The sequence below is a fragment of the Cyprinodon tularosa genome, unplaced genomic scaffold (genome assembly GCF_016077235.1).
Source record: "Cyprinodon tularosa strain WSP-4 unplaced genomic scaffold, ASM1607723v1 ctg242, whole genome shotgun sequence".
Lineage (NCBI taxonomy): Eukaryota > Metazoa > Chordata > Actinopteri > Cyprinodontiformes > Cyprinodontidae > Cyprinodon > Cyprinodon tularosa.
In genome coordinates, this window is record NW_024038901.1 from 128,576 (window position 1) to 149,975 (window position 21,400).

The following is a 21,400-nucleotide window of genomic DNA, read 5'->3' on the forward strand; positions in this document are numbered from 1 at the left end:
CTTCTGAACTCTTTATTGTATATTTTTTATAATGTTTGCCAAACAAGTTAATTGCCCTCCATATTAATAAAAAACAAATTCCCATTAAAGACGCACCAAGTCCAACAAAAAAAAAAAAAACTAAAGTTCTCCATACCACTCTTTTCGATAACAAAATGTGCATTTGTTACAGTTATTGACCTCTGTAATGCTAAAACAAAAAATCATAAAAGATTTGTTTCAACAATCAAATTATTGATCATTTTTCTTCCCAGTTATCTTTCTTTTTCAGGTTTAAGAAAACAAAGTATTCTTAATGCCACCACACTAGCCGATGGCCATAGACTCATAATCTCAATCCTGGATTATACTGTGTACTGTAGATCATCACTTGATGCTGTGTGTTCGCTGTGAGGTTGTGTAATCAGTCCAGGTAATTCGTCAATTTTGGAGCTGATATCCGATCCGATTCTTGGATTGGTGCATCTTTTGTAAAGAGAGAGCTGCACTTTCTTGTTTATCATTTTCTTTATCATGACCTAAAGGGGCAGTTCCCTCAATATGATTGTAATCCCCCTTTTCATCTCTTGTGTCATTCTACAATCACTTGACGAATCATGGCCCCAAATTTAGAGGAAATCGTTTCTATTCCAGCTGACTTGCTCTTGCTAACAAACAATTCTTCTGCACGTGCAAGGTCATGGCTTGTAAATGTAAGCAAAACCTTATCTATTTTATTCATTGTTTTTCAACTGCTTGGATCATCTGTTTCAATACCATAAACAGGGGTACCCAACTCAAGTCTTCAAGATTTACCTTTCTCCAACCCATCCCTTCTCCAACACATCTAAATAGAAATTAATGGCTTAGTACCTGGCCCGTTTGGTGTGGAATTACATGCTGATGAGAACATTTAGCCAGTTCAATCACATAGCTGGAAGGGAGTGTATCCAAACATTACAGGACCTAGACGGTGGCACCCTTCCTCTATGGTAAACTTTCACAGAAGGGCTGATAGGTGTTATCTATCAATGCTTGGAAAACGAAACTTGTCCTTTTCCTTAAAAACCCTGTCTGCCACTTTTAAGTTTCTAATTCAGTCTTCCATGCAACAATGACTGCCTTTTAATCATAACAATACACCATGCCCCTAGCCCTTCTGCCTTCATGACTTAGAGGTTGTCATATTTTCAAATGCATGTTTGCAAACAGATTTATCACCGATTAAAATAATTACAGTGTTTAAGATTCTGTCTTGAATGTTTATTGTTTTGGTTTACTGAAAATGGTTATTACTGAGCAGGATAGTAAGTTAGGGTTAAAGAGATGTTTTAGGCCAAAAATGTCTCCACCTTGTGGATTTATCTGTGCAAGGAGGTACATCTTTATTCGTGCCACTGGTAAATCCTTGCTTTACTCCTCCCATTCTTTTCTTTGACAACAACATATTTTGTTGAGCAAACCCCAAAGTTATAAGTTTAATGTAATGACTAAAATATGCAGTGTTGGCAGGTCTTAGTAAAGCTCCATATCCATCAGGGCGGTTTCCTCTGCAGTGCTGACCTAAGTCTCCACAGATGTATTTTACATGCTTGGGGAACATGTCACATATCTCCACTCCAAGCTGCGTGATCAAAATGAAACAATGGGGGAGTAAACAATCAAACTGTGGTTCAGAGAAAGGGAAAAATCATGATTGAAGATATTGACTTAAATGTTGTCCCTTCTGGACTGCTGAACATCTGCTCTGTAAAGGGTACTAAGTAGAACTGATGTTGTCATGTCTGTATTTTTGATTGCAAAAGAGTAAATCTACCCTATGCTTACCATGGTTAAGCTCAGTGTAAAGCACACAAAGTGCAGAGTCAACATTTAGAAATACTAATGCTGAGTCATTTTGAAGGGACTCAGTGCAGCTCGATAGCCATGATGGTGAAGAATGGAGCTGCTTACGCACAAGCATTTCAGCAACACACACTGGGAATAATATGAATCTACTGTATGTGGGCTAATGGCCATCTGGTTGGGAGCTGCACAGTGTTTCCTCCCAGCAGGCAACTAAATTTGAGCCAAGACCCCAGGCCTAACACCCTGCTGGACTTTGAAATCAGATCTTTATTGTCCATAAAGCCTCAGCCAAGTATGAAGATTCAGCCCTCCCTAACTAAACACTCTCACCCAGCAGAGAAGGGGACAAGATGATAGAGAAATCACAGAGTAGGAAGATGCAAGGTGATTGATATAGAACATGCATTAAATTGTTGAACAGCCAGGAATATATTTATATTCACTGCAAGAGCTTAGTTTTCATAACCTCCTAATTTAGTTAAAATTGTTAAGTTTAATTAAAGAGAAAATTGCTATGTAATACATAAACTTATTGATTAAATTGTAAAAATGCACAAAATCACACTTGTTGAATAAAAGGAATAGGGGTTTGCTTTACACATTGCATACCTGCATTCCAAATCTTAAATATGTGACAGCAACATTAGTATATATTCCAATGGGATGCATTTTTATAATTAATGCTCAAGCACTGTGCAAAAAAAGCATTCCTCAAACGGGAAGCTGCTCTTCTTCCCACTTGATTAATTCAGTATCACTTTGATTTTGCTATGTGAAGTTTTGTAACAAAAAAAATGATAGTTGTTGAAGTAACCTTCTCAAAATTAGACCTAATTGATATATTTATACTTTAAAAAAAGAAAAAAAGATTAGGTTGTTTTTCATGTAGGCCAAGGTTGGTTTGGATACATTTTTTAAGCAATAACAGAAATCATCACTGAAAACTACGCTTTCTTTTTCTTAGTGCATCCATGTATACTAATATCATAAACACTTCAATAACTGTAATGATTTAAATATGACAAGGAAACACAAAATAAATCTGTTACGCGCAAAAACCTTTACAATACACTGTACTAAAGGACAATGTCACAAGTTTTACTGTGTTCTCATTTAGTTTTGTAATGGTTGTTAATGCATGCCGCATGTCTCAGAACCTTGTTAGCTGCACTCATCTTACTGAAATATAAATTATTTCCTTTAATTATTATTATTATTTAATTATTATTTCCTGTAATTATGTCCTTCATATATATATATATATATATATATAGTATGTATATATATATATATAGCATATATATAATATTTAATATATAATAGAATATATATCATATCATATATAATATATAATAGAATACAATATCCCTTTATTGTCCCAAAATGGATAAATTAAAAGTGGACCAACACAACTGCATGAAACTAGAAAGGGTGTTAACTCAGATCTACAAAAGCCCATTGATAGACGAAGTAAGATAATGATAGAAATTACTTTTGAGACCTGGATAAACCATTTACAAAGGATGGGCAACAAATCTAAAGTAATGAGTACAACAGAAAAAGTGCAGCAGAAAAAGTGTCAAAGATACGGCTCAAACTATCAACAAAACAATCAACGAAAAACCGCAGTCAGACCATCCTTAAACTGAGACACATTTAGATGATGCAGAGCCATTATTTTTGCCAACACACATAAATCCTACATTGAAAACATTTTCCAAGCACGTCTCTTGGAATGCCTCAAAGTCTGTTTATTACTGAGCTTATCCATCCAACAAGCTGTATTTGAGAAATCTGTTTTTTTTTTCAAAGTAAAATTTTACTTTCCATAGTAGGTCAGTGCATGCAATTAACCTTTATTCTAAAGAATTGAAAGGCATGTCAAAAATCCTTATATGAGTCCATCAACTGAGTACATTTTGTTCTACTGACATTGATCATCTGATGATATGTTATCAAAACCTAAGAAAATAACTGCTGCTGGAGTATTGACTAATTGAAGGCCATTAGTATACATATCCTATAAATCATAAAATGTATCAAATATAATGTTTAATAAAATATGTCACAGATACAAACTATTACAATGAAATTTCCCAAAGCTAAAATTGCACTACCATCTGAATTACGTTTTTGAAAAAAAGTTATCACTTTTAGGCATTTCATCTTAGTTTGCTTCTCAATAAATATTGCAAGTTTTGGAAAAACCTATTGCAGCTCTGTTTATTTGGTAACGTTAGTTGATTGTAATACTGAGTCCTGGTTAAAGAGAACTGAGGTTTTATTAGAACTGGGTTAAAATTTTTGAATTTTCATATTGCACTGATGCTCAAATCTAGGAAAAAGTTTAAAGTTTTTATGTGAAACATGCATTTGAAGAATTTCCCTATGTTTCATGAATGAGAAGGATAAATCTATGTTTAGTTTGTAAATGTTACAATAGGTTAATGACCAAATCCTGTACATTTCAAAACCCTAGAAGTGGGAGATAGTGTTCCAGTGTTTTGCCTCAAATTAAAACTGATGTTTAGCTAAATCTTCTCCCATGTAACTCAGTCTCTGAACATAGCTTTCTTTTTTTCCTTATGCTGTTGAAGATTCTCAGTCATTCAGGCCACAGGCATTCCAAAACAAGAAAATTAAAAACAATCCATCGAACTCACTTTCCAAGTTTGAGAATGTTTCGCTTCTCATCCAGGAAGCTTTTTCAATTCAAAATCTCAGGAATAGCGTTGAGTTCGGGATTTTATACAGTAGTCCATCAAAACCTTGTTTTTGTTTAGAAAACATGCACAGTGAAATGGACAAAGGGGTCCACCCTTTTAGAATGGGGGTGTTTTTGCTTTTCCTGTTAGCCTGCAATGCCCCATACTCATCTAAGTGTCTGAAAGGGAGGTCGTTAAAGGGAATTGTTGACCGGGCTGAATAGGCGAAGGTCCTCCAGTCTCCTGCAAAGGGGCTGGTGCTGCAATGATAGTGGGAAGGGATTAACTCAATAGCTGCATTGTAGGTTTTTGAAAGCTTAAACCTGTTTAAGGTTTAAGGCTGTTTTTTTTTTCTTTCTTAACATAGATGGCTTCCTTCACACCCCTCTCAAACCACATATTTTCTTTGTCCAAAATGTGAAGATTCTGGTGCTCTAAAGCCATAAGGTGTAGATGTACAGCAGAGTTTGTACGGAGGAGGTGGCTCTTCTGTGTTAGGCCATGCATCTTTTTTTCCTCAACAAATTTACCAAATGGAAGCAAACTGAACAGAACAACACATCAACAATAAGGCATTTTGGATTATTATTGCAAACTTTATTTCAGCACTAAAAGCCCACTGATTGAATAATATCTTTACAAGAAAATATAGACCAAGACTGGCATAATTAATCTGATTTCATTTCTAGCAATCATATTAACCCTTCATTTCCAATCATCAATCTCCTATAATGCTATAAAGCAGTTTTTAATGAGAAAAATCATCAGAATTCACCTTCATATGTCTCCACACCGCATATGTTGTATCTTCTTCAGAAATTCATCCCCTCTCTCAGCCATTCTCTAGCTTTCAGCTCCCAGAAATCTCCAACATCTCAGACTTAATCACTAAACCTAAGTCCTCCACCTGCCTGTTTGACTGCAGTCATGATTCCTACACTGAAAAAACCTGGGTCAAATCCCTTTAATTTCTAAAATACTAGAACAAGTGGTTACCTATCAAATTCACTCACATCTAACCTATAATAAACTGTCTGAACAATTCCAGTCTGTTTTCTGCCACAGAACTGAAACTGGTCACATAAATATCACAAACGACCTTCTGATGGCAGACGACTCAGATCTCATTTCTATTTTTATCCTTCTGGACCTGAGTGTGGCTTACGACCCAGTTTCTCAGATGGGGTCAATCAGACACACCTTCACTGGTTCGTTCCTACCTCTCTGGCCCTACTAATTTCATCCAAATTAAATCATTTTACTCATATCTGTCCCCTATCACAACCGGTGTGTCTAAGGACTCTGTTCTGGGGCCCCTATATTTTATCATCTACCTTCTGCCACTTGGTAACCTCTTTTGAAAATTTATTTTCATTGTTATCCAGATGACACCCAGGTCTATTTATCCTATAAACTCCTACCTTTCTAAAATCAAAGCCTGTTTGACCTCTAACTTACTGAAGCTCGATTGCAACAAAACAGAGATCCTCCCAGTAGAATTCAAAATTGGTTTTATCCAAGATTGACAGTTTCTCTCTTACATTTACGGTTCAACCACCTCTCTCTCTTCTCAAGTCAATAGTCTGGGTGTCATCCTTGATAGCACTCTGTCATTCACGACCCAGATAAATATCATTACTCCTTCTGCCTATTTTCACCTACACAGAACCTCTCAGATTTCCTTCAGATTGCTGTCGCCTCCAGTACCCTTAGATCTTCCTCTTACATTCACTTGTTGAGACAATCCCACAATCAAATACTGGAATTGCATTATTATGCAGTGGAATCAAAAGCAGACAGGAAGGGTGGTTAGAGGTTAAGCTGTTAACATGTTATTTCTGGCTAAATGCTAAGAGACTCTGGAATAAAACCTGTTGGAGCACCAACAACCTTATGAATGGCCTCTTGGTTCAATTTAAAGAAAAACAGGCTCTAAGCATACAACTAGTGCAATAATCTTTCATTGTAATGTATGTTCATGTTTTATATAGGAGTAAAAGGATTTATTAGTTTTGTTAATGATAAATTACTCGAGGTAAATGCAAATACCAGATGTAAAAATCCTTCTTCCGAAATATTTGCAAATTATCTGCACTGTGATTGCTTTGATTGCTACAGCAAAAAAAAAAACAAACAAAAAAACCACATACTCTAATTGACACTAACTTAATAAGGCTATCACTGAGAACAAACCTGCATGAGTTAAAATTGAATTTTGCAATCATAACGTGAAAAGACGTCTTCAAGTTAGAACATGTTACATTTCAAACATATAGAAATAGAAACGTTAAATTTTTTCTAGTAAAATAAACTTTCAGAAAAGGTAAACAAATGTTGATTATTACAATTCAACACATATATTTTTGATAAATAGAAAGAAGATCCTCAATAAAATTCGGTGGTATATGTCTGAGTCTCTTTGCCAGTGAATGTTCTTGTGCCTCATTGCTGTGGAACGAAGTCTGGTGACAGGGCTTTTATGGACGATCATAGTACAGTAGTATAGAGTTTCAGTGCATTTGCCCTTGGCCAGATAAAATGATAGGCTAACATACCCCCATGCACAACCAGTTATTAATACATGATAGTGCAAGTAATTTGAAAAAAAAAAAAGAAAGATTTCTTTGGAAGGGTTTTTCATAAGGTGTTTTTGATATGGGTAATATAGCTGAACACTCAAGTGATATGAGGGCAATATATATAGTATACCAATTGAGTGTTCTTGAGGTATGAACATTGACATTTTTTAACCTTACAGGCTTGTTCAATTATTGTTTTTTGCCCCACATACAGTATTATAATTTTGTTTTTTAATATAGCATTGTTTATTGTTAAAAAAATCCCAATTAGCTGTTACTGAAAGTGGAATGAGCCAGTCTGGGGTCTACAAGTCAGTTAAATATAAAAAGAGGAAATACAAAGATCAGTCTTCATTTGTGCTTGAATAGATTGCCGTTCAAAAAACAAACAAAAACAAGAAAGAAAAAAAAACATATGTATTCTGCATAGTATTTTTTTTGTTTCTAGAACTGCACTTTTCTGGACCAAGATGTCTGATGAGCATTTGACCTATAGTACAATACATTACAGAAATATTAGGGCTGGCTCTCTTGGTACATTGAATCTGCTTAGAAGGAGTTTTTCATGATACATCGGTTGTACTGCACCCACTGAAAGATGACATTTGCATCACTATCTTCCATTACTGTATGTAAAAGGGAAAAACATGTCAGACTTACAGGTTTTACCCTTATATGAAGTATAAAGTAGCCAAGACAGGAAAAAAGTTGTTATAACTGGGAGAAAACAGTAGCCTGCATTGGCATAGTATTTGTGAGGGAGTGGGGCTACCAAATGTAAAAATAGGTTGCAGGCTTTCTGCTGGACAGTTAAGTGGATTCAAATTAACAGTAAAATGTATTCTGATATTATGTCCCAATAGAGATGACTAGGTTGTGTGCCTACAAGAATTAGCTCTGTTGCAACCCGTATTACCTCCGCCAAGGAAGTTATGTTTTAGGAGAGTTTGTGTGTGAGTGTGTGTGCTTGTCTGTCTGTCAGAGATGGGGACTTAAGTCGCATATTTAATGACTTCAGACTTTTCAATAAGATACCCAATCCCTGATTTGTTTTATGAATCAGTAATACAGTGGCTTGCAAAAGTATTCATACCCCAGGAGCTTTTCCACATTCTGTCATATTTTGACCACAAACAGAGATATATTTAATTGAAATTTTATGTAAAAGACCTAAAGAAAGCAATACATAATTGCAAAGCATAAAGGTAATTAGAATTAAAAAAAAGTTTTAAAGAAAAAGAATTGTGCAAGTGTTTAGCTCCCCAAAGTTTGTGGAAAACCTTTTTGCTGCAATTATAGCTGAAAGTCCATCCATCCATCTTCTCCCGCTTAGTCGGTCAGTGTCCCGGTGGGGCCAGTGACTATCTCCAGCAGTCTATAGGCAAAAGGCGGGGTACACCCTGGACAGGTTGCCAGTCTGTCGCAGGGCAACACAGATGCAGCCATGCAGACACCCGCATCTAAGGACAATTTAGAGATGCCTATTGACTTCACAATCAGGTTTTTAGACTATGGGAAGAAACTGGAGTACCCGGATAGAGCCCATGCATGCACATGCAAGCTCCATGAGGAAAGACACCTCGCCGGGAATCAAACCCACTGTGCAGCTTTAGCTACAAATCCTTTAAGGGTATATCTCTACCAGCTTTGTACTGAACATTTTGCCAAATTCTTCTTTGCAAAATAGCTCAAGCTCAGTCACATTACATGGAGATCATATCTGAAGAGCAGTTTTCCTATCCTGCCATAGATTATCTTAGGTTTAGACTTTGAATAGTCAATTTTAACACATTCATATATTTTGTTTGAAACCATTCATTTTGTAGCCCCGTTTTTTTCTTTAGGGTTGCTGTGCTTCTTGTGTAATGACCTCAGAACCTTGGACCTAATGTTCGATCAAAAAAAATCAGGACGGTTTTCATTCAAAACTTAAGTGAGCGGCCAACGTCAGCGGGGCGGATAACCGGATTCTCTAGTTGAGAGTTCAGTCCGATTCCAGAGGGAGATGAGGAATCCGGAGGGAGATTGTCCACTGTTTGCAGTTGTTACAGCTTCTGAGCACAGGGCGGAGAGGAGTATGCGCCAGCCGACGCCAAGGAAGTAACAGTGTCCGTGAGGAATAATCCAAAGCCGAAGTACAATCCAAACCAAGCAGACAGACTAGGAGATCGGAGAGCTGAACAGATACCGAAGGAGAATCCAAGCGGAGGTCAGTAACACAGTCCAAGTTCGCTAACCAACAGAATACAGAAAGTCAGTCAAAAAAACTTAACTGACAGACTAGACAGGGACAAGACAAAAAAAGAATATCCAGTAGCAAAAAGCAAGTCATAACTAAAATGTCAAACACTGACTTAAACGCTAGAATTAACCTTACAGAAACAGCTCAAAGAATTTGGCATTGATGGTAGGCAAACAAACAGCATAAATAGCTGCAGGAATCAGGCAAAAAAGATCGACGATCATCAGCCGCCCGGCCAATTAGACAGGTGAACAGGGGCAGATGAAAAAGCCAACCATCAGCGCCAGGACCATGACAGCTTAAAGCTTAACCTATGCCCAAGTCTCAAGACTTTTTTTTCAAATTCCAAAAGCTGTTCTTCCCAAATTGCCAACATGCCATTCCATTTTCTACAACTCTGACCATTTTCTTGGTCCCTGCTAAGGATAAACTCCATCCATAGCATGATGCCACCACCACTTTTGAGTGTGGGGATGGTCTCCACCACACATAACATTCTGCATTTTGGCCAGAAAGTTATATTTTGGTCTTGTCTCTCTAAATATCCTTCATCTACATGTTTGCTCTTTTCCCAATGGGGCTTCTGGCAATCCGCAAATGGGACTTCTTGTTTTAACATTCACTTTCTTCCATCAGTCCTTCATAAAAAAAATTATCTGTGCAGGGAGTGACTAAAAGTTGTCCTGTTGGACAGATTCCACCACCCAGAGTCAACATGCAACTTTTGGCTCTGATCAGTGCTCTTATTATTCAGTGTGTAAGTTTAGGTGGATGGTCTTGTCTTGGTAGGTTTACTGTTGTGCCATACCCTTCATTTCCAGATGATCGATTGAGTATTGCAATGTGAGATGTTCAATGCTAGGAAAATATTTTTATAGCCTAAGCCTGCTTAAAACCTCTTTACCATTTTATCCCTGACCTGTCTGGTGTCTTGTTGGGACTTCATGATGTGGTTTGCTCCTCAATATTCTCTTAACCAAGCTTTAAGGCTCCCACAGAAAAGCTGTATTTGTAGTGAGATTAGATCACACACAGGTTAACTTTATTTCATCAGTAGTCATACTCAGGCATTTCTAAAGGCAGTTGGTTGCACACCATACTTATGCCACAAACATATGCCACTTTGTGTGGTTCTTTTACATAAGATTCCAATAATATGCATTTATGTTTATTGTTGTAATGTGAACCTTTCCACAAAATGTGGATTGGTTTAAGGGATCTGAATACTTTTACTGTACAAGCTACTTTAGCAGCTCCCAATGCTGCTGATTGGAGTCCTTAAATCTTAGAAATGGCTGTACAACCATTTCCAGATTGTCTAATAACAATCATTTTGTTTTTTATCTGTTCCAAAGTGTCTTTACATCTTGTCTATGATGCATTACTTTATAAACTATTTTAGCCTAGTGTATAAAGACTGGTTATGTTTAATTTAGCTATACTTTACACAGTTCTGTCAGTAATAAAGCCTGGGTTTGACAGGTGTGATCCCCCCAAAAATGAATAGACACTGTAAACTGTGTGATGCACAAAGTGGGGGCCATGTCTTTTTTTTTCACAGGTCAAGAGAGTTTTGGAAAGCTTTTTTTTATTTTGATATCAACCCACACCATTTACTGTATGTATTGCTTTTTATATATACCATGGTTATATTTGTAACATTTCAAGATCTGACTGATAATCAGGCATTTGAGCATGACCAAAAGGGTGAAGAAATCTGTAAGAGGCATATTCATTTTACGGTATGTTCTCCTTTAATATGGAACAAATGCAGAACAGGTTGAAAACATACAGTTTGGTTAGAGTTGCCTTTGACTTTTTATGTAAACTGTTGACTGAAAGATAATAAATACTGGTTTCCAGTCTTTTTCTTGAGTTGCCTTTATATTTGCTAGTGTAATAGATGTTTTTCTGCATTTCCTTTTCTAATGTTCCTTTTGTATTCAGCGCTTTTCACTCTTGTAAGTGAAATGTGTTAGAGAAATGATACACTCGCCTTGTCTTGCCTAACTCAAACACATAAATTCTATAAAGATTTCCTTAAATTAGATGTGTTATTTCCCCCATTTTCCATATAAATAATGTAAATTCAAAGAACATTTGTATAAGTAGTTTAGTATAGTTTTTCTGTTTTTAAGTTTGTTTTATGGTTTATTTGAATCAGTATCACAATTTGAAATTGGAAAGTACAGAGGGAAGGGAAAATAAAAAAAAAAATCAGTTCATTAACTTACACTAGAATTTAAAGCTTAATTATTCATCTATTGGGCGCCCCTGGAGCATTGGGTCCCTGGGGCCCATGGCTGGATCGACTTCAGGGTGGCTGGCTGCCGGCGGAGCCCGGGGACTCATCCCCCTGGCTCCTGGGGACTCCGGCATTGCGTTGGCTGGGGGTTTTCCTTGGTGCTGTCTCTCCTCCTCCCTTGGTGGGGGGGGATCTTCTGGGGCGGCCCCTCCTGGGCGCCTTTGCTCTTGGGATCCCTTTGGGTGTGTGGGGCTTTGGGTTCCCCAGCCCTCGCCTCTGTGCTCTGGAGGGGCGAGTCTTCGGCTCTTCACAACCACTATTGAGCATTTTTCCTTTGGATAAACTTTACATGCACAGGTGCACTCTAACAAACAACTACAGGTGCTTGGTTCCAGGTACTCAGAGATTCACTTTCATACAGAAATCCCATTCTTATCTTTAGTTACCACAATATACATGTCAGATTATAATACTACATATACTCCAGCGATAGTATCTAGGTGTTACTTTATTATATCTCTTATACTATATCCGTTGTTTGTGCTGTTCTTCTTACATCTCTTTGCAGGTGATGAAGCAGACTGAAGATGTTTTATCGTTATCTCCCTTTTATCTTCTCTTTCTTTAATCTTTTCTCCTTTTCTTTTCCTTTCCTGTTCTACTTACATTGCAATGTCCATACAATCTTTAATACTCCCTGCATGAATTAGCGGACCACTAATGGGGATAGCCGTACTGCTCCACTTGTGAAAGCAAAATCTGTTGGGCTCTTTTTGGCATCAAGACAACTATTTTTATTGCCACATCACCAGACAGGACACTGTAAAAAAAAAAAAAAAAGAATAATAATAAAGCTTAATTAAATGTATTGTGGAGGATTTTTGCGAATTATTTAAAAGACCTGCCCTCTCCACTTAAAAAAAAAACACTCATGCACAACCCTGTACCCCTGCTGCGAGGAAACACCTATTAAATGATGCAAGGGCATGCACAAGCCCATTTCTCCTTGTACACGCTCTGTTTAAAAGTTGCTGTTCTCATAGCTCAAAGAACCTTACTGTGCCTGAACATAGACCCTAAATCCCTCAATCACTTTATAAATCAGGGACTATAAAGTGGATTTTATAGCAAACTCAGTTAACTGACCGTTTATGCAGATGACCACTGCTTTTTGCTCCCCGTTGGTCTCGTAACTCCTCCACCACACAGTGCCTGCGCCATCTTTTTTATTAGTCGCCACTGTCAGGTAGTGACAGGCAATGGTGACAGCGGGCCACTGTGACAGCAAATCCCATAATGCTCTGCAAGGACAGCTCTCCTTAGGACCACCTTATGTGAACATATCACCAGAATGATTGACAATTAGGACGACCACTTATTTAGATGATCCACCCGAAAATAAAAGATTGTCTACTATACCTTTAAGTATGTTATTCAACTCCCAATGTTGCATTCTTATATATCATAGTCATTCCTAGGGTTGCCAAATGTCCCTTAAAAAATGTAATTGTTCTGTATTCAGAAATTGAAGTACCTCTGCCGTATTTAGTGGAAAAGGAACGCACTTTGTCCCCTATTACTGTGAGAGTAAGAAAATTGTCAGTAAAAAGCTAATGGAAAATGAAGAACAAGGGCAAGTTAGAAACAAACCTTACGGTAAACTTGTTCCCGGGTCCTGTCCTGCGTTGTGACCAATAAGCTGACAACATATATGTATTGATTCAGAATACCCTCATACCATTGGTCGAGCCAAATGTTGCTCACGGAAAAGATAGCGGGAGACAACAGAGCAGTATGGGGGACCAACGGAGTAATTCAAATGCTGAAACTGACTTTGGGGGCTGGAATAGTATGACAGAGTATTAGGGCCAGGCTAGAGATTTTTTTTCTTCAATTTCGAGATTAAAGTCATAACATTATGAGAATAAAGTCATAAAATTATGAGAATAAAGTTGTAACATTACGAGAATAAAGTCATAACATTACGAGAATAAGAATAAGAAAGCTCAGAGCTCCGACCAGCATATAACGGCCGACCAGCTCCACCAAACAGAAACCTGAGTCCACTTTGATCAACTGCCCAATCTGATGCTGGTGTGCTAAAAGATTTTCTCTTTTGTGAAACCAGAGCCAAGGTATAACTTCACATGAAGCTCGGAATTCCTCATTTTACGGAAGAAATTATTTTTGTAAGAGTTGTCAACAAATACAACTTGTTTATCGTAATTCTAAGACTTTAGTCTCTTAATATTACGACCTTATCTCATTATTTTAAGACTATTCTCGTAATGTAACGACTTTATTTTCGTAATTTCACGACTTCTTGTAATGTAATGACTTTATTCTTGTAATGTTACGACTTTTTCTCGGAATTTATGACTGTATTCTCGGAATTTTACGACTGTATTCTCGTAATGTAACAACTTTATTCTTGTAATGTTCTTTTTTTTCTCTGAATTTTATGACTTTATTCTCATAATTTTATGACTTAAATCTCATTGCAACTTTATTCTCGTAATGATACGACTTTATTTCCGTAATTTTATGACTTTATTTTCGTAATGTTACGACTTTTTTCTCAAAATAGAAGGGAAAAAAAATTTCTAGCCTGGCCCTTATACTCCTACGAATACGTCGTACGAGTATTCGAGGTCAGGCTAAAAAGGCTGTAAAAAGAAAAAAGGATGGAGAAATATAGGGAGGAATGGGAAAAAACAAATACCTGGGTGGAAATAGTCAGCGATAAAGAATATAAAGCACACTGCAAATATGAATCTAATTCAATGCAAATTTGAGTCAAATATTTAAAAAAAATTATTTCACACACAAAAGGGGGAGTGTCACTACGCCAGGAGGGTTAAAGGCAACCGGGTCCGGAGGCACGCTCATGAGGTATCCCTTTTTCTTTTTTAAAGGAGTTGGCGACCCTAATCATTCCTTTATCAAAATCAAACTTTGTGAAACACCGAAAAATTTTATTTTTGACTGGTTTAAGCACATACATTGTGTTTTATACAGAGCCCCCTGGGTGTCAGGGTAAAAGAAAAAAAAAAAGCTGGTGGAAATCCGTTGGCACGGATTGATTGAGCGCACAGATTGAGAAACTGTGCTCTCGGTTTATTAATCCGTGCCACCGGATTGAGAAACTGTGATCTCGGTTTATTAATCCGTGCGCACGGTTTGAGAAACTGTGCTCGCGGTGTATTAATCCATGCCCGCGGATTGAGAAACTGTGCTCTAGTTTTATTAATCTGTGCCCGCAGATTGAGAAACTGTGCTCTCGGTTTATTAATCCGTGCGCTAGGATCAATAAACTGTGTGCCCTGCTTTGTATTCCGTGCGCATACAGCGGAACCTTCAGAGTTTGATGCAAGTTCAAGCTCTAAAGCATGCTCATTTAAAGCATCGCACTGCACTAAGTCTATATGTTTATATGTATATATATAACAATTAATTGACAAAACTTACCTTGTGGATGTGGCCCATGCATCAAACTCTGAAGGTTCCGGAACAGCTGTGTGCGGAATGCAAAGCAGGGCTCACAGTTATTGATCTGTGAGCACGGATCAATAAACCGAGAGCACAGTTTCTCAATCTGCGGGCACAGTTTCGTAATCTGTGCAAATGGATTGGAAAACCGTGCGCTTACTTTATCAATCCGTGCCCACGGATTTCCACCGGCTTTTTTTTTTTTTTTTTACCCTGACACCTAGGGGGCTCCGTAGTTTCAGCATATACAGAAGCACAGTTATTTTAACTTAAAATGATGCCTCTTTTAAAAACATACTTATAATCAATTATATTAGCTAAATTTGATGCACTAACAAACAAGTTGTCTCTAGATTCTGTCGTTCATATTATATCAGCAATATTTAAAGAAGAAGCTGATCATATTTGCACAACTTTTACATTTCTGTAAAATTGTCTGCATTCCTAAAGTCTGCCCTCATGTTGGGCCAGTATCATGGTTACTGGGTTTGCCGTGCGTTATCTCAGCACGGGACCTTCTAACACCAATAGTTTTTGTTTTTTCCACCCTCCATGTGTCTGAGTTACAGCGAGGATTTCGCCTCGCCCGGAGCGACGTCACATTAAGGTGGAAGAAGACGAGCTCATTTTTCCAGCCTGTTCTCATCTAAAGAAAACACGCAGACAGACTGAGCGGGAGGAGAGTCGCCTCTACCTGCAGCCTGTGGGCGCCCTCAATTATTTCACCAACTTCTTCATCAGCGCGTCAGCTCAGAGCGCTCCTCATCTCACTGCGCAGCGGCTTTTTCTTACCTTCAGCTGCGCGTCTCTTCCTCTTCTTGCCTCACAGAAGTGGAACTGTGACAGAATCAAGAACTTAAGAGTTGGATCATTTCCGTGCGCAGTCTGGAGTGTTTTCCTTACAGACCACATTGAAACCATGTAATTGCGCTGTGACAGACAAAGCAATGCGATAATGAAGAGGTTAACCACACCTTTGAGTGCGGACATCACTTCTCTGGCCACTTGACCGGCTTTGCTGAGCATTAAAATGCGCCCCAGTGAAGAGGAGTTGGACTTTTGCGCACTCCTTGACGGACACTTTCCAGAGAGCGTTGACTGATCCGCGCCGTCATAGAAAAAAAACAAACAAACAAACAAACAAACAAACAAAAAAAAAAAATCAGTCGGACCTCCTATGATTCTAATTAATAATCACAGTCGGTGTTGGCTGAGGTCGTTATATTAAAGTTTGGCGAAGGGAAAAATCTCCTTGCGGAATTGCAGCGGTCAACATGACGGTTCGCCTCTCGAGGATCCAGCTGGCCCTGTTCTTTATCTTGCTCTGTCCGGTCAACATCATCGGACTGTGGTGGTAAGTTAGCACGTGGGTTCAGTGTCCCTGTCATTGTTTCACTAAGTATGGGATGTTATTCATGTACTGTACTTCTCCTTATATTCCTGGTGTGTGATCTAAATTTTATTTATCTGCGAATCAGCTTTCAGGAATGCAAACTTTCAGTTTCATAGCTGGTAATAATTATTATATTTTTTTCTTTACATAAAAAAAGTAACCCCAAACAAAATTTTAAGACTTTACTTAATAAACAGCAGATTAACATCACATCATTCAGAGTGATGGATTTTTAAGGATATTTGTCTTCCATAAAAGATGACCAGCTTATTAAGATGTTAACTGGCCTTTTTCCCTAAGGATTACACCCTAAAACCCTAAAAAAAAAGAGAGAGAGAGAGAGGAGAAACAGCCAGGTTTGTGATACAGTGGTACATTTTGAAAATTAGAGCTATTTATTCAACAAAGCTTCTTTCCCTGATGTTAATTTGTTAGAATCATTCAATAGCTTTAAACAACATTCACTCAACTGATGTACTGATGTTTGTTTTTTGAATTTTGATTCATTCTATGGCTTAAAGAGAGATACATATCCTGATTTAAGGTACTGCTTACCGCATTAGACACCGCCTCTGACAATATATTCTCAATGGGTTGTTTATTGGTATATTTGTGATTTTTAGATTAATGATCATCATATATCTCTGCAGTCTTTCAGGATGTTTTGTAAATGTATTTGAAAGGGGGAAAAAAACTTATTTTAAAATACCTTCATCGTGTTTTTGCTCCTTGTAAAAACCTTTTTTTCATACTAATCTTTCCAAACTTTTGTGCACAAATAAAAACTTCAGCAAGAACTGTGGAGAGATTAACTATTTAGGCTGTTCTTGAGCAATTTCTACCTTATCTGATTTGCCTATTTTTTCTGAATTCATTTTTTTTTTAGATATTTGTATAAACAGTTTACACAATACAATTATTGTACTAAATATTATTCAACAGAGGCTGTGGTTTTATAGATTATTCACAATAATGCTTCATATGGTTTTTACCATAATCTGATTTTCCTAAACCCCAACTGGTCAACTGACTGATGCTTCTCTTATCATAGTGTGTAAAAGAAATAAAACAGAGAGGTAAAAAGGTGAGTGTGCTCTTTGTTGCCTGCAGTGAGAAAGGTCTGTAAGGTCGGTTAAGGTGTTGCTGATGATGTGTGTGTCTCTGACGGGAGTTCATGTTAAGGAATGTCAGGTGGCCCTCTAGGCGCAGTGGATATGTCATCATAAAACAATCCATATAGGCTCAGCTCAGTAGGATGGGTGACAGTTGAACAGACAGATGGACATAGAAGCCCAGCAGATCTACTGATAACATATTTCCTAATAATGTGAGTTTTTGTTTATATGATGCTTGTAATTCTAATGTTTCTGTTCCCATCTCTTGCACTCATGCATGCACACTTCTGCAGTGTTTAATAGTGGAGCTTTGTGTTTTTTTTCTGTTGGATCCTCCCACTGTTCATTCATAGCACAGTCAAGGTCAGTGTGGGATGTAGTGTCACTGAGGCACTGTAAGTGCATTTACTTGTTGACTGGCAGGAGACTGGGCTAAGCTTAGCAGTTTGGTTTCTCTGATCAGGGGTGTAATTGAACAGAGCATTACGACTGCTTTGTTATCATACATTTAGCATGTTTGGAGAATGTAACACACTTAAGCCATTGTTTCCCCACAAGGGTGCAGCGATATACATTGGTCTTTTCTCTTATATTCTTTCTGGACAAGAAAAGACCAAAATGAATGCAGGGCCCTGCGGTGCTCTCTTAATCTCCAGCATCCAGCATTTTCTTATTCTTATTGTGTAACACTTTGTACAAATACATGTTATACTCGGTTCTTATTAGACATTACTGCTTGAAATAAAAAAGGTTACGTGAATTTTGCATTTAAAAAAAAAAAACCTTGCATAAGATTTGGAAAAAATCGGACTTCAGACGAGTGTAATGGCTGACATGTTCTGCCCCCTGGCAATGCTAAGAAATGTGCAGGAGACAAAAACAGCTTCTCCCACAGCAATGGAGAACATTACTTTGAAAATAATACTGGATTATATATATATAAAACTAATACACTTAAAATAACTACCTTCTCTTTAAATTATGGCATTATTGGACTCAGAGCACAGCGTAATGTAGCATTTACATAAAATCATCAAACAAAATGTAAAGCATTACATTTGCCTTTATTTAAAACTGAAAAGCAACCATTATTACAAAAACTGTTAATATAATGTAATATATATTTAAGTTAAGAAATTTCCAACATGGAAGGATTGTATTTTGATGTAGGTGTAAGCAACAATATAGTCTGGTACTTTTACTCTGGTACTCATATCTTGCCAGCCAGGGTGACAGTTATCTCTGCTTTATTTATCCAATTGTAAATATTAGTTGTTTTCCAAACTTCCAAGCACAGAAATGTATTTATTTTTCGATATTCTTGTAAGCAAATCAGAAATCCAGAAACATTCTTTCAGCCAGCTAATAGGAGGAGTGCAGCACCAGGTAAGGAAGAGTTGCGATACTGCTGCACAAAAACTCTGGCATAGCCAATTGCATCACAAAGAAATGACTGAATGTTGTAAGGTATAATGCACTACTTAAGCTGTTTGGTTTAATTGGGCTTTAGTTTATTTCCATTACTACTTTGAGTACTTTAAAAAAATACAAAACTTAAGTTGTTGACAATTCTGGAAAAAAGAGGGGAAGAAACAATAGATTAAGATAAAGATAATAAAGCAAAACATAAAGTCTACCTATAATGTAGAAAGATAACTAAAAGTAGGTGAAATTTTATAGTGCAATTTTTATTGGAGGGTAAGTATAATTATCAACCAAAGTAGTAGGCATTTTGGGTCCTATAATAAAATAAGAAAAATCATATCTTATCATAAACGCTTTAGTATCTTATTTAAGGGGGCAAATTTTCCAATCCTTTACCAGATGATTTTACCTACCTTATCAGAGGAAAGAAAATACAATCAATTTAAATAATAAATCCTTTAAATTGAGATTTGGATGTGATATGCTTCCTGTAGCTATCTATCACAACTAAAAAGCTTGACAAATTGTGTTGATAAGCTGTGTGATTGTCTCAGAAACCATTGCACATATTTGTTTAAGGAATCAGAAGCAACCCAATGACTCATGTAATGTAAAATAAATCCTCTTGTCAGATAAAGTATTTCAGTCAGTGCGGTCCATTGCCAAAGATAATTTATCTGGTTTGATAAATCCATGTAAGAGGATAAGTGCCCTCTTCAAATAGCGTAAAAAAAAAAGTCCAGAGGAAAAAAATAACCTGTAAAGTATTCCGATACATAAAGTAAAATAAGCAATACATTTACTGTGTTAACATCTTAAAAAACTTTTAAGACACAGTGCATAATATATGGTTAAGCTATGCATAAAAATATCTTGGTCCTGCTGCCACCTTATACCAATTTGAAATTTCACCCTTGTAACGAGTAAAAGACAATTCATTTTTTATCTCTTTGCAGTTTTTCTTAAATAAATTGGCACCATCCATCCATCCATCCATCCATCCATCCATCCATCCATCCATCCATCCATCCATCCATCCATCCATCCATCCATCCATCCATCCATCCATCTTACTCTTCTCCATCTCATTCTGGGGTGTATCAACATGTTCTAAAGCCAAAGGAAAATAAATACTTCTATGTGTTCTAGGTCTACCCTGGGATCCCACCCTTACTTCCAAAGGAAGGGGGTAGGGGGGAGTTAGGGAGCATCCAGAACACATATTATACTACAGCAAATCACTCTGATAAATGGAGTAGTGATCCTTCTCCTAACTTACCCTTAATGCCATATTTCCTTATATAATAAGGCTGAGACATCCACCATACAGTGGCTTTCCAGGTCTCCCTTAAAAAAAAAGATGGTTAATCCCAAACATAACTTTCCTGGTAAATACAGGTTTAATATATAACCTAATGTGTAACCTTATTTTAGGCATATATGCCTTAAATTCCATTGTTTTAGCCATAAATTGGACTATAGATGGCTATGTATCTAATTTAATGTCCATATGTGGGCCGTGGAACACAGATGGAGTGTAAAATCCAAAACATCAATTTTTCTGCCTGAAGTACAAGTTACTAATTCCATCTTTAATTGATCCTTCTATCACTCTTCCTCATGAGTAAGAGATTCCCCCCCTTAAACTATGACTAAAATCCTGTAAAATGGTATTAACCAGAGATGGCAAAAGTACTCACTTTCCGTACTTGAGTAAAAGTACAGATATTTGTGTAAAAAAATACTCTGGTAAAAGTGGAAGTACTGATTAAACTTCTTTACTCAAGTAAAAGTAACAAAGTACAGGCTTGTAAATTTACTTAAAGTATAAAAGTAAAAGTAGAAACCACTTTTTTCATGCCGTTGCCTACATTTTAAATGGATGTCAGCCAATAGGACTAGATCTCCGTTGTGTTCATTTTCAATCATCTCGTCGTCCATACTACTATGCTAACGCCACCGCCACCAAGCTGCAATGATTTGCCGCCAATGAATACCGCCGAATCTGTCGATTCATCTTGTAGTGGTGCGTCAAATGCAACGTAGATTCCCATCCAATTAGATTGAATTTGGTATTGATGACGTGAAAAATAATAACGGTAACTCCATTGAAATGATTCAAAACTAAAGTAACGAGACATTTTTTAAAATGTAAGGAGTAGAAAGTACAGATATTTGTGTAAAAATGTAAGGAGTAGAAGTAAAAAGTCTCCATAAAAATAAGTAGTAAAGTAAAGTAAAAATATCAGAAAAATCTACTTGAGTACAGTAACGAAGTATTTGTACTTCGTTACTTCCCATCTCTGGTATTAACTGGTATAGAACTTATTGACTTAGAGGAACTAAATTGCATCGCAGCTGCTTCACTCCATTGTGATCG

The 21,400-nt window shown here is 37.1% G+C and overlaps 1 protein-coding gene across 1 annotated transcript in view; it reads left to right on the forward strand.

Moving 5' to 3' along the window:
* The first annotated feature begins 15,665 nt into the window (after window positions 1-15,665).
* wnt6b (wingless-type MMTV integration site family, member 6b) overlaps window positions 15,666-21,400 on the forward strand; it is a 39,375-nt gene continuing 33,640 nt past the window's right edge. Inside the window, exon 1 of the mRNA XM_038287628.1 lies at window positions 15,666-16,441. Coding sequence (XP_038143556.1) covers window positions 16,362-16,441 — 80 coding nt within the window. The 5' untranslated portion in view covers window positions 15,666-16,361. The remainder of the gene's footprint in view (window positions 16,442-21,400) is intronic.